Source organism: Sprattus sprattus, assembly GCF_963457725.1.
Source record: "Sprattus sprattus genome assembly, chromosome: 10".
NCBI classification, from domain to species: Eukaryota; Metazoa; Chordata; class Actinopteri; order Clupeiformes; family Clupeidae; genus Sprattus; species Sprattus sprattus.
The window spans coordinates 20,931,316-20,945,705 of record NC_137908.1 but is presented as its reverse complement, the minus strand read 5'-3'; the positions used below and the strand labels follow the sequence as shown (position 1 = coordinate 20,945,705).

At 39.0% G+C, this 14,390-nt stretch overlaps 1 protein-coding gene across 6 annotated transcripts in view; it reads left to right on the top strand.

Moving 5' to 3' along the window:
- The window catches only part of atp2b2 (ATPase plasma membrane Ca2+ transporting 2), an 86,382-nt gene extending 77,275 nt beyond the window's left edge, over window positions 1-9,107 (top strand). For 3 of the 6 annotated variants that reach the window (XM_080846399.1, XM_080846397.1, XM_080846398.1), the window contains 6 exons: window positions 1,660-1,851; window positions 2,894-3,107; window positions 3,270-3,481; window positions 3,740-3,847; window positions 4,076-4,258; window positions 8,293-9,107. In XM_080846399.1, the coding sequence (XP_080702525.1) occupies window positions 1,660-1,851; window positions 2,894-3,107; window positions 3,270-3,481; window positions 3,740-3,847; window positions 4,076-4,258; window positions 8,293-8,601 (1,218 nt within the window). In that variant the 3' untranslated portion in view covers window positions 8,602-9,107. Of the gene's footprint in view, window positions 1-1,659; window positions 1,852-2,893; window positions 3,108-3,269; window positions 3,482-3,739; window positions 3,848-4,075; window positions 4,259-4,851; window positions 5,024-6,142; window positions 6,196-8,292 lie in introns of all 6 variants that reach the window. The other 3 variants (XM_080846400.1, XM_080846401.1, XM_080846402.1) reach the window with 3 other exon arrangements.
- The last annotated feature ends 5,283 nt before the right edge of the window (window positions 9,108-14,390 follow it).

Below are 14,390 nucleotides of genomic sequence, written 5' to 3'. Positions count from 1 at the left end.
CTATTCCCAGAGATCATTGGGAGGTCGGATGTATAAGTTTCTCTTGTTTTTGTTGCTGCCTGTATTCTAGTGGTTTTACCATCAGTCACAAGTAGAAGAAGATAAAGACGAAGCTTTCAAAAACGTTCTCTCTTTACAGTTTTAAAAGGTGTGTCTGATAGAAGGCACATACAGTATACTACAGACGTAAGCACACCCCTGTGCAATATAAATGAAATGTCTAATGATTCAAAATGGAATCTCCTCTTAATAATTGTATTATTTCAATGTTGACAAGTAGAGTATTTCCTCTTTAGAAAGGAATATTTAGAATACTATACGCTATTGACAGTACAGGCCTCAAAGTAGAAACACAATGCAACAAATGTGAATACACCTCTGATGACTGACACACAAGTCAGAACACCTGTGATGACTGAAACTAAATTTAATTGACTTATTGTTATACTTCAAAAGCGAAAAAAGGATACAGGAAGATCTTGACCAACTACAAATCTGTTTAAACACAGTTGCAGCAGTTATGAGGAAGTATAGAACGAGCCACCAATCCTAGCCACAGGGGCCGTCCTCCTAACATGACGCCACGAACAGCACACTACTCGAACAGTTTAGCTCTGAACATTAGATGGGCAAGTGCTTCAGACTTGGCACAGGGGTATATCAATAAAAACTGGCAGTGCAAAAGGACACTGCATAATGTCAACCTCAATGGACAGCGTCCAAACAAAAAAACTTGTCACAAAACTGCAAGATTAAACTTGCTAAAGAACATGTAAAGAAGCCTGATAAATATTTGGAGCACATTCTTTGGTCAGACCAAGACAAAATTGTTCAGCTCAGATGGGGTCAAGCACGTTTTGGAGTATGATGATATGGGGCTGCATGACTGCAAAAGGTGTTGGAGAGATGACATTTATAGATGGCATCACGAACGCCTGTGGATAAACCAAAATACTGGCTGGCAAGTTGGCTCCCAGTCTCCCGAAGCTTGGCAGAAGAGGAATATTCCATCATGATAATGATCCAAATCAAACTGCCAAAATTACACAAGAGTTTCTAAAGAAAAAAAGTGAAAACATGGCCTGGCCAAGTGGGGTATTTTAAAGAGAAAGGTAGAGCAAAATCAGCGGATAAGCTGAAAAATCTCTCCAGAAATGTGTCTAATACCGGTATCCTACATGTTAAGGGGGATTGAGTCTATCATTAAACATAAAGGTGGACATACAAAGAATTGAATAAAATAAAATATTTTAATCTCAGTAATGAAAGGTAGACTAACTGTTGGATTGAGTTCCTACTTGTATCCTACCTGTATTTGTAATACAGTAAAGTAATAAACAGTAGTAGCATAATAAATAGTAGTATATAAGAGGAAATACCCTACTGTTCAACTTAGAAGTAGTGCAATTACTACTAATTCAGGTGATACAATTTTGCATCATTTGACATTTAAGTGGTATTGCAATGGACTCGCTTCTGTTGTATACTGTATATCACATATCTGCTAATCAAAGTGATGTAATTTCACTGTAGCTGTTCTTCATTTGACCTTTTTATCTCATCCATGTATGTTCAGCTCTGTCCTTTTGTCTATCTATAAATTAATTCCCAAAATGTATGGACCGAGTGGAACTGATACACCTTATCTCTCTGTAACAGGGCATCGCTGGAACGGATGTGGCCAAGGAGGCCTCAGACATCATCCTGACGGATGACAACTTCAGCAGCATTGTGAAGGCAGTGATGTGGGGGCGCAATGTCTATGACAGCATCTCCAAGTTCTTGCAGTTCCAGCTGACTGTCAATGTGGTGGCGGTGATTGTGGCCTTCACAGGGGCGTGCATCACACAGGTGTGGATCACTCCCTCTCCCTCTTGTCTTCATCGTCCTCTGACTTTCATTCTTTCATTCATGGCTAGTTCGCTTTTGTATCATTCTTTCTCTTTTGTTCTGTTTGCCAGTTCTCTCTTTCCATCCTGTTCCTCCTTTTTTTGAACATTGTATTATTGATTTTAGTTTTTTCAACAAACAGGTAGTACAGACATCACAAATGAAAATGCATAGTTGTGAACTTTCCACCCCGCTGCCCCACCCAATTTGTTTGAGGAGATCATAGATTTGCAGGGATACAAAAAAAGGATGCCCTCCTCCTCCCGCCCCCCCCCCCATCCCTTCTCCACACCACCTATTTCTAGACAAGCAACCATCCAACACAATAAAGACAACAGCAATACAGCTTTCTCCTGTCTTTGTGCATATATCTAGCTGTCAAACTAGCTATGTGCGTCATGACTGGAGAGGTTGCAGTGACTTTGAAAGTGTCTTAAAAATCATCAGAGTGTAATATTTGAGATTGCATTGGAAGAACTGGTAGTTGCATTACATAGCTGCATGCAAAACCCCTTAAAAGTAGGGTGGATGGTCTGGTCTACTAAATAATCAGGCCATCAGGCCTGGGGCCTTCCTTTCCCATGGCTATCTCCTTGTATAAAAATACTTGCTCTACTAAACTGCTGCTCTACAAACTATTACTCTTCATTTATATTTTCTTAGTAGAGTTATTCCCCACAGCGTTTCTGATCATTTGTGCTGTAGTTGCATTTCATAGTTTCAAGTATAGTATCTTTGACCATACATTTTGTTCCTCTTCATCTGGTAAAGTGTGGGACAATCCTTAATGTAATCAGATAATAATCCATCAATGGCTGCGGAGATGAAGATACTCTTATTCTGATGAGGCATAAACTAGATGGGTGTACCTTTTATCTTTTGCCTGGTTTAAACCCAGCCTTTCACTTAGATTTGACAGCAGCGCAAGAAGACTTGCTGTGCCTAGAACTGTGAAAGATAATAAGAATTGTTTATTTAAATGCTCTGGTTTGTCTCGTCCCAGGACTCTCCTCTGAAGGCTGTACAGATGCTGTGGGTGAACCTGATCATGGACACATTTGCCTCCCTTGCCCTGGCTACAGAGCCCCCCACTGAGTCTCTCCTTATGAGGAAGCCATATGGCAGGGACAAGGCCCTCATCTCCAGCACCATGACCAAGAACATCCTGGGCCACGGGATCTATCAGCTCGTCATTATCTTCACTCTGCTCTTTGCGGGTATGTACCAGTGCTCACCCAATGGGAGTAGATCAATTCATGGAAATGTTACAAAATACTAAACTACTGTGTCATAGTGTGACAGTGTCTGTACCTTAGTGGCTTAATGCCAAATTCCTGCCTTGCCAGTCATTTCATATGAATGCTGTCTGCCTGCCGCAGGTGAACAGATCTTTGACATTGACAGTGGCCGCCATGCCCCACTGCACTCCCCTCCGTCTGAACACTACACAATCATCTTCAACACCTTCGTCATGATGCAACTCTTCAATGAAATAAATGCCCGTAAGATCCATGGTGAGAGGAATGTGTTTGATGGCATCTTCAGGAACCCTATCTTCTGCTCCATCGTATTTGGAACCTTTGCCATCCAGGTAAGGGATTCACACGTGATTAGATGTTCTCTGGTTCCCTTGGAACACAATGTTGATAGCCAGGTCTTACCTAAACAACCCTGCCAGGTCTTACCTTAACAACTCTGTCAGTCTTCATCTAAATGTTGTATACAGGACAGTGTTTAATGAATCCAAGCCACTGAGAGCCACCCTTTTTTTTTCTGTATGTAGGACCTCAGTTAGCTGTTGTGGTTGTTGTAAAACTGTAGTAAGTTGGGTATATTGTTTTTCCTGTAGGTTGTGATAGTGCAGTTTGGAGGAAAGCCATTCAGCTGCTCCCCACTGGACTTGGAGAAGTGGATGTGGTGTGTCTTTCTAGGGCTGGGAGAACTGGTCTGGGGTCAGGTAATACCAACATCCGTTTCACCTCTACAACCACTAGACCACTACAACCACCACGTGCTTTTCACCACTACAACCACTACACCACTACAGCTTTACAGTCCTGTACTGTAACACTGCACAGTCTCATTGTTGAAGTACTCAGTCAAATTTTTTACCGACCATTTATTTAGTGATCATACATGTCCACGAAATCTGCCCTATCTAACTCCTCTTTCTCTCTTTGAGAAGGTGATCTCCACTATCCCTAACGCTAAGCTGAGGTTCCTGAGAGATGCAGGGCGGCTGACCCGGAAGGACGAGATGCCTGAGGACGACCAACACGAGGACCAGGAGGAGATTGACCACGCAGAGAGGGAGCTGCGGCGTGGACAGATTCTCTGGTTCCGTGGACTGAATCGCATCCAGACACAAGTAAGGGAGCTGTGCTGAGCCAATACTGCTTTTGTTTTTAGGCTAACTTTAGTGGTTGAGGGTGTTTCATTATCACTAGCAGATTAATGGTTAAACATTTTGAAATTATGCATTAGTTTTTAATAGCACATGGCTTTTATAGGTACATATATCCTTGCCACAAAATGCATGGTCTTCAGTGCATGCAAAAATCGATACATTTGTTACAATAGTATTGTATTTTGGTGAAAAATGTACACTGAAAGCCTCCACCGAAGCCTTTCCACTCCACTCCATGGGGTCCACCTACAGTGACTACAAGACTCACGAGATATCCACAGATGAGTTCAACAGAGCCTCGTAGGGAGTTACAGAAGCTCGTCTGCCATCTGACCTTCTGTTTCCTTCAGCCATGCGTGTTGTATGGGCCATTCATAATTTGTCCATGTGAAGTCCTGTTTGTTCTCTTCAACCAACATTGTCATATTGGTGTCATTTCTGTATGCCATCGCTCTATATTGAACAAAAGAGATGATCTTCCATTGGCCCCCTATTCTCCCTCTCTGAGCCCCAACTCAGTGTGTGTGTGTCTGTCTGTCTCCTCACTCCTGCAGATCGAAGTAGTGAACACATTCAAGAGCGGGACTTCCTTTCAGGGTGCTCTGAGGCGGCAGTCCTCCACCACCAGCCAGAATCAGGATGTAACCAATGTTTCTAGTCCTAGTCATGTCTCCCTGTCCAATGCCCTTTCTTCTCCTACCAGCACCACTGCAGTTCCTGCTGGCCGTGAGTGAAACTCCTCCCTATGCTGGGCAGAGATGCTACCCACTAAAGCAAGCAAATATTAGCATGGCACAATTCAGTCAGATTCAGTTAGCCAGTAAAGATCCACAAAGGACCCATAATTCCCATCTTACAGACTAATGGACTGATTAATCTGAATTGTGGAAATCAGCATTTTCTATACATTTTCACATTCATGCTCACAACAGTCTGGTTCTAAAATGAGACTGGTTGCATGTGTTGCATTAGTCCGTACACATGGTGAACATCTCTGTAGGTGATCTTTAAAAAAAGAAAACCAAAGAATACTTAAATAACAAAACAAAAAAAAAACAATGATAAACAATAACACATATTATATAACTAAAGGACAGAAAACTCAAAAATTTGAAAAGGTCCAATAGAGGCAGTGTTATATCGGACATGACGCAGAACAAAGCAGAGTGCTTTGAATGCTCACTGCAGCCGCATATTTTCAATACCTTCAGTGTACCAATTATTCTATTGCACTGAGGCCTGTCATTAATAATTTTAACTAAAAATGGTTTAACTTTACTTCAGTCATTTCGGTGGTTGCTACTCAGTTACTCGGGTCATTGTTTTTTTTAGTTTAGTTCATTCCAGCCCCTTTTGACAGTAGCAATGACTTTTTGCCAGCTGGTTGTCAGATCTACACCAATTCTTCCCCAAACAAAAGCAGCTAAAGCAATACAGTGGTAAAGCTAGAGGTAGATGTTCCAAGTACCCAAAATATGTTCTTCATATGTATGCATGTATAATTCCAGTGAGGCTATGTATGTATAGGTTTATGTCATTGTAAATGGATAATACAAATAATATTAAGGTCCTCGTTAGTAAGTCCTTTGAGATTTTTTTTGACCTTATAGTCATTACCCTTCAGATAAAATTAAAAGCCAAACCTCGTTGCAAATTAAACCTTCTGGATAACTTTGAGTATTACAGTCACATTCATGGGGGCATCTTTGAGTCTGCTTTTCTTCTTTGCTTCCTGCTTCTTCAGTATTTTCCACTTTCAATTCCCATGTTTGTTCTAAATTCATCTTCTGTGGCCAGCTCTTGAGAGTACTATTGTCTCAATGTCCCATGTGTTTGTCTTCTCAGAGTGCTAGGAGCCCTGGAGTAGGGGGTACGTCCTAAGGAGTGAATTTCAGGTTGTGAGTCCCTCCATTGTCTGAAAAATCGAAATTGATGTAAACTAATTTATTTTTTGTTTGAAAACCAATTCAACTGGGCTGGGTAAACATTCAAGTATAAGCCAACGGGTTTGAGTGAATTGTGTAGAGCGTGCCTCTCAAAGAAGACCCAACACTGATTGTGTTGTGTCTCCCTTGATGTGTGACAGAAGGGTTGACACCTAGTAAGGCTAACTTCAGGGCCAGATGTTTTTTGTCTTCTATATATCTGTCTCTTTCCTTATACAGCGGAGAAGATGTACGAAGAGAGTGGAGTCTCTCCCACTCATAGTCCTGTCTTACATGTCATCCATGTGGTGTATAGAGAGACCCGCATGTGTGGTGCATAGAGACCTGCTTTACGTCTGGTGACTTCACGCTGTTGGTCTTGGACTTATGCGTGTCTGCACTGGAGTCCTTATGTTGCTCAGGGCAGTCTGCCACCCATTAATGTGGTCCATCTTGTCAATTTTCCCATCGCTCATTCAGAGCAGTGTCATTTTTTTTTCTGTTATACAAAAGTCCCGTAGCACAGTATCCCTTATTTTTTTGATATTTGAATTTTAATGTTTGGAAAAAAAAAAAAAAAATGCTAGTCATTAGGTGTTTGCACCAGCATTTGCTGATGCACTATTATAGTTTTGTTTGTGATTATGGTACAGTAATAAGTATGTACCAGGATTCAAAGAGGGCATACTGCTAATCAAGTTTTGTTATAGATAGCGTTATACATATTTAATGATTTTGAACAACAATGATGTTGTGAAGAAAACAAGTTGTTTGTGGACTATGTTTTACCTTAATGACCTAATCATATTAGAAAGAGCTCTTACACACTGAACTATGTAGTTGTAATGACATAATCATATTAGCAAGAGCTCCTACACACTGAACTAGACATCTTGTCGATTGCATTACAGACAGTAGCAATCATATGAAGACATAGAATGTCAGCCGAATTGTGGATTAAAGATGAGAAAGTCGAGTAGATGAGGAGACTAATGAAGTGTCTCTAAAGACATTTAATTATCATGGGGATTGATTTGATTTCTAGAACGGTGATAAAGTATAGTGATTCTAGAAATACAAGAAGATGGAATTGCATTGGGTTTATGAAGCTAAGGTTTGTTTTACAGTAATATAATTCAATAGCCTTTGGTTTTCATACAAATAGCAAATAACAAATAGCCTTTGGTTTTAATAGTGGAATGCATATTTTTAAAAGCACTTCTGGGCCTATACTTGAGTGTTTACACAGATATGCATGGAATTGTTGAAAGAACAGAGTTTTCATCTGTTCTCGTCTATTCTTGTGTGTGTCTGTGTGTGCGTGTGTGTACGTTTTAACTCTTATTTTTCTTCAGCCGTCTGTGTACCTGTATTCGTTTCAGTGTACCAACACAGTCTTGTCTTCAGTTGCATGTTCAGTGTCATTTGGTTGAGTACTGGATCCTTTGGTCTGCTTTATTGTCTTGTGACACCATATTTTCCTATGAGCATCAGTCTTCTTTGTTTCATCTCCTTGTTGAACCCATCGTGTTTCCCTTCCTTGCCCATGCCTGTCCATTCGTATCGGGAGTCTTTGTGGATTTTTCTTTTGACCTCTCCCTTTAAACTTCTCCTGGATCTGACACTCTTCCTCTGAACAATTTACCACAAGACTTCAACTTGCATGTGTATATTTTCCTTTATTAACGTGGCTTGTCTCTAGGTATACATCATACTGGATTGTAGCGTATACTGTTCTTAACAGCATCGCCTGTGTTTTCTTGTGTGGCTTTTGAAAACGTTTTTCTTTTTAACATGTTTGAGTTTTTATTCTCCTCTATTTGTGTTGATAGACTGCAGTTCCCACAGTGTTTCAGTGCACGTGAATAATTGAGCTATGAATGCCTCCCCAAGCTATCTGACCGCAGAACTGTGAACTGTGGTCCCTTACAAAGCTTATTCCCATCCTCTGACCCACTATCTCCTCTCTCTCCAACAATCTGTGGGTCCTCCATGTTGGATGCTTATATCACTTCCTGGTGACTAATCCTCTTTTTTTTGTCTTTTAATTTTTTTTCTCCCACCATACAGATCCGTGTTGTGAATGCGTTTCGTAGCTCTCTATACGAAGGCTTGGAAAAACCAGAATCCAGAACCTCCATTCACAATTTCATGACCCACCCAGAGTTTAGAATAGAAGACTCCACTCCCCACATCCCACTCATAGATGAGACTGACATCGACGACGAGGCCAGGAAGAACTTGGCCAGTCAGCCCTCCTCACCCAACAAGAACAACAATGCCATTGACAGTGGCATAAACCTCACCACCGACACAAGTAAATCGGCGGCCTCCTCCAGTCCAGGAAGCCCCCTCCATAGTTTGGAAACATCCCTTTAGCCCTTATCTCTTGGGGAAAAAAGATTTATTATGGGGAAAAAAAAGTTATAAACTTTACAATGTCAGGCATAACAAAGCCAACACAACATGTGTACGGCACCTGTGCTACTGACTGGACAAGTGTTCTGAACCATTTTTTAGTTATGTTTTTTCCTCTCTTTCTTGGTGGCAATGTTAAGGAGACACAGCTATGGTGGAACTTGAACAGTATTAGATTCAAACTGACGACTCTTTTTTTTGCTGGCAAAACAGTGACTGTAATAATAATATTTTAAAAAGCCAGTTGACTTCAACTATTATAATTCCTCCTGCATGAATGTACATTACCCAGGTTTTTATTTAAAATTGTTGAAAATTTAATTTGAACTCTATGATTTTGATTTGGTGGGAAGTGCCGTGGACTGCTATTTTAAGAAAGATTATCCAATTCACTGGTCTGTGAGTTTCTTCTGTGGCATGTACCTAACTGTATAGATTTATTTCATTAAATAAAGTGTATCAAGGTTGCAGGGCTCAACTTGCACAGTAGATTTGCACCTGTTGGAAAAGAGGAACCCATGAAAAATAGCATTTATTAAAATATAATATATAAAACTATATATACATATATGTATAAACATATACATATGTATACATATATGTATTATATATATATATATATATCTACATATACAGAGTTTATCTTTGTTTGTTGGCATGTTGCCTTGTTTCTGCTTAAATGGCTCTAAACTACTTTAACTTATTTATGTCCTAAAGAGAATGTAATTTGTTTACAAAACCCGTAGATGCGTCCTGGTTTATTTGTAGGGTTCAAATCCATACAGCAGATGTAGTCAGAACAGCTCAAGATGTTGAGTACTCCTGTTATATTGGACTGTAGGTGTTTTATTACAAACTGTGTGCTGGACTTGCCTGCTATTTTGTCAGATATTGTAGATATTTTTAGAGGATAACAAAAGAAACCAAAATATAGTGGGATATATAATTCATGTGGCATCTTAGTATTACATGATTGTTGGAATCAAGTCTGAGTGATTCCCTCTGTTTCCAACCACAGATCTTAAGATGAAGTTGTTGTTTTTTTTCCTTTTTTTTGATTATTAATCTATTTTTTTAATGCTTGAATGAACTTGAGGTCAATCTCAAAAGTGAGCGGGCCATTCAGGTTGAATTAAATGTTGAAATAAATCTACTCAGCAACTACTGCTTGTTTAACGAAAAATGTTTTCAATTATGTGTGACCCTTCACAGGATGCGATGGATTTTTTTTAATGTTAGAAACAAATGGAAACTAAGTTATATTTGGCTTTTCTGTATGGAAATCAAATCATTGTGTTGAAATCTTGTTATATATTGTGCTGATTCTTTTTTCTTTTTTTTTTTTTACTTTTTACTTTTTTTCTTTTAAAGAAAGAACCCAGCTCAAGAGCTGATGACATTTTAAACAACTGAAAAGAATAACAAATGGAATGTTGCTTTTGACTCATTTCCAAGAAATATATATAAGAAATATATAGAAATATATATATATATATTTCTATATATATATGTGTGACACATGAACCTTTTCTGCACTACCCTGATATGAATGAAATATGTGGTGTTAATGTAGATGTGCTTCTGTGTGTTTTAAACAAGCTTGTCTTCCTGCCGTCAAAAAAATATATTCCAGCATTTCGCTAGTTGTAAAATATTTATTGTGGTATAGAAACGAAAGATCACATAGAAGATCAACTTTTGGAGGGACACATGAGGATGCACCAAGATGTTCATGACCCTAATATTGTATCCCAGTTGTTTGGTATTCACCAATTAGAGCCATTGGGGAAGCATGATGCTATTTGTTCAATATGCAATTTGAATCCATCCACCTTTCTACCAGTAGTTTTTTTATACTATATCTTGACCTGCTCTTTATTTGCCTGTTTTATCCTTTTTTTATTAGTCAGTTGTTTCATTGTGCAAGGGTGAACAAGCTTTAACTGTTAGCTCAGGCAAGGACTTCAGCAAAGGACCATTTAAGAGATCCCTCGTTTAGAACAGGAAGTATTAGTTCCATCCTGAGAATGGTTTGTTTTGATGTGTTGCCTGAATTTCTTTTTAAATATTTCAGATGCTACTCTCAGTCAACATTATCAGAATTTTTTTCACATCCACCAAAAACCCAGCTTTAACATAACACATATTAGCACATTTATTGTTTGTTCATGGAGCCTAGTGTCACTCGAACACATATTTTCCAGCCAGGTTTGCGTGGACAGGGACTGAAGCTTATTTCATTCTACTTACAATATAAGTCCTCTCCAAGTCATCAGTACAACAGGTCAAGTCTTTCTGCACAGTGCCCCATCACTGATGTTGGGTCAAATCACGGATGCAGTTTTAAACATGCATAACAAACATCTTAATGTCAATGTTGAAGCATTCTAATACAAATAATAACAATGATATGAATAACATTTCTTGCAATACATCAAACTGCTTCAATGTACTGTACTTAGCAGCATGCATTTTGTGAAACAAAGAAGATATACATATATAATTATATGTGTATATACATAATATATATACATACATATATATGTGTGTGTGTGTGTGTGCGTGTGTGTGTGTATATGCCGACAAATGTTTGGCACTCTAGCAATTTATGGATAAATGATAAGTGTTCATCCATCTTGTTTTTATGAATTTTTTATCTCTACAATAATTGTAAATAAAGAACTTAATGTCTTTGTTCATTTAATACTATGCAAAAGTCATGCTTTCTGATTGTTACCAAACCTAATCCCCTAGAGTGTGTCGCTGGAATGTTTGTGGTCTCAAAAAAGTCAGTGAACAATGTGATGTACATGATTTTTTTTAAGCTTGACAACAAGAAAAAAAAGCAATGAACTGTGACTCTTGCTGCCCACCTGTCCATAACTCACCTCCAGACAGGAGCGCAAGTGAAAAAACACAAAAACAACACTAAATAAATTCAACAGAGCAGCATGAACCTGAATGGTGTCCCATGACCAGTGTGGCCTGTGTCTGTGTGATGTTTGCATTTCCTGGGCCAGGGCACTCTTCTTGTGTGTGTGTGTGTTTGTGTTTGTGTTTGTGTGTGTGTGTGTGCGTGTGCGTGTGCACGTCTGTGTGTGTGTGTGTGTGTGTGTGTGTGTGTGTGTGTGCGTGTGCGTGTGCGTGTGCGTGTGCGTGTGCGTGTGCGTGTGCGTGTGCGTGCATGCATGGGTGTGTTCAGAGCTACCAAAGTCCAAGCAGCCAGGGAATTGGAGTGATTATGTCTTTGTCTTTAAAAATGAAACATTGTATGTGTGACAGATTTGTATGAATGGGCATCAGCATGAAATATAACATTGATGTTACAAAGGATTTTGTAACATTTATAACTACATGTCTTTTACATCATTATCGATATGTGATACATTTCCCTTTTACTTATGAGGTCATGTGTACTGAACTCCAACATTGAGGATCTTACCTCATTCAACAGTCTCCCATCTGTGCACTGAAATAGCTATTCCTTCCTATATCTCAGTGTATAAGCCTGGCTTCATCGAACTTGCCATATTTACCCTCTATCAGTACCCTCTGTGTTCATCACGTTAGTCTAAGGCAAAAAGTTAACTTAAACCAATCTCCCTGCATGACATGATTCAGCATGGAAGGTTAAGACTGATATAATCTAAGATCTTTCTTCAGTTGGTTTGGCTTTAGAACTTCAGCAAGGCAGAAATCATCAGGGTCACCCAGTTGAGTTATATAAAAGTATATATTTTTTGGCTGACTAGTGGCCTTCATGATACATGACTATTGGTATTTCTTGTATCATCCAGCAGAGGGTGGTATTGAATTAGACATTTTGGGTATCTTCAATGGATACCCAGAGATTAGAAAAATACATACACATGCACATGCAAATCATTTTTTATTCAGTGACAGAAAAGTTGTTATATATGTGGTCATAAGAGAAAAGACTATAATTAATACACATACATGATAAACATTTTATTATACACAATATGAATTACATAACAGTTTTGCAAATCAAATTGTATCTGTATTATCTGTTATAAATACAACTATATTCTAGGCCATTATGAATATGACGAATAAGAGGCAGCATAATGTTCAGCACAGTATGAATTATCTTTTAAAATTTTAGCAAACCCACATCAAGTTTTGCTCCATTAGTATTTTCTTAGTGATGGACTTTGTTATTATGTCAGATTTTTATGCCACACAGCTCATACACGCTTTTGTTTTTGTGATCAAACAATGCACATAAATATATGCAATTATACATTTCTGATTGAATAATGAGAGAATACACGACAGAAAGCTCCTCTTTGATGCGTTTCTATGAAAGTGATGCATACTAATTTATTAAAAATATTGTATACTTTGCCAGAGAAATACTTCCAACTGCATGGCACAAATACTTTTATATAAGTCCTTTACTTTTGTGTCCAAGATGTGCTGTTAATGGTTAAAATGGTCAGATAACAACCAATTTAATATACAGATGAGCTCTATCATGCTGATGCTCATACTGCCCTCGAGCATACCATGTCCAAAAGTAGTCCAACTCTTCAAATATATGGACTGAATTAAATAGCTTCTCTCAGGTGCAGATGATCCTTGTCATAAGCTGATATACACACTGGTTCAGCGACAGCACTACTATTAAACCATGTATGTTTTTTTTTCAGTACTGTGATGTGGTTACATCACACAAACCCGAAAATGTTGATTGCTCATCTGGATACAAGGCTGTTTAATGGGTTTAACAGGGTACTCAGGCATGGGCTGAGGACCTCTGAAAAGTCTTTTGAAATATTCTAACCTTACTTGTACCAACCAGACTGTCTAGGGGGTTTAACTATTCTGTCTTAAGAATCTTCATGGTTTTCACTTATTGTGCCAAACAAAAATATGTGTTGTAACAATTGTAGGCAATGTGCTTTCTTCCTGTGCTTGACAATGATAAGGACCATGCTGGATGAATGGAAAAGCAAGCCCATTTATCTTCTTTTGTTGCATGAACTCTTAAAGACTTCCTGTTGTCAAGCACAGCTGTGGGGAGAACTTTATTTCCAACATATATCAAAGCATGCCTGGGCCTGCTGTGGTACCACAGTGCTAAGTGACCTCTTATACTACAAGCGCCGTGTGCAGCTGAAACCATTTGTTCCCCATGGCTGTGTGTGGGAAAGTTCAGCCTCCCAGCAAGCACACCACTTCACCAATGTTGTTGCTTTGGTGGGATTTCATCAATATTGGACAGCAAAAATTATTGGGGACAGATGGAAAATGTCAGTTAGCAGCATGAAAAAAAAAAACGTCAACATAAAGAAAGTTCTGTTAAGCAGGAGATGGTGAGTTTACAGTTGTGGGTAGGTATTTTTCCATCTTTAAATATACCTTTAAGTCAGATTAAACTTTAAATGCAGCTCTGTGGAGATATTAACCCAAAACTGTTGAGGGGACAGTTAAAAAATCAGAGGATGGCAAGAGCGCTTAACGTATTTTTGTCTGGGTTGCAAATTGAAGTGGCAGAGAGACACAGAGAGAGAGAGAGAACGGATAAAGCCTCTCTACGTCAGGAATGCACAATTTGCATGCGACGCTGTGGCTGGCACAGCCAATGAATATTTAGTGGGCTCCCACAGCCCTGCAGAGATTAATGCCGAGTGAATTCTAGTCCATGCGCCGGCTGATTTCCCTGAAGAATAGGCCTTTATTGGAGCCCAGTTGAATCACACTGCTTTCCTTTCGCCAAATGGAGG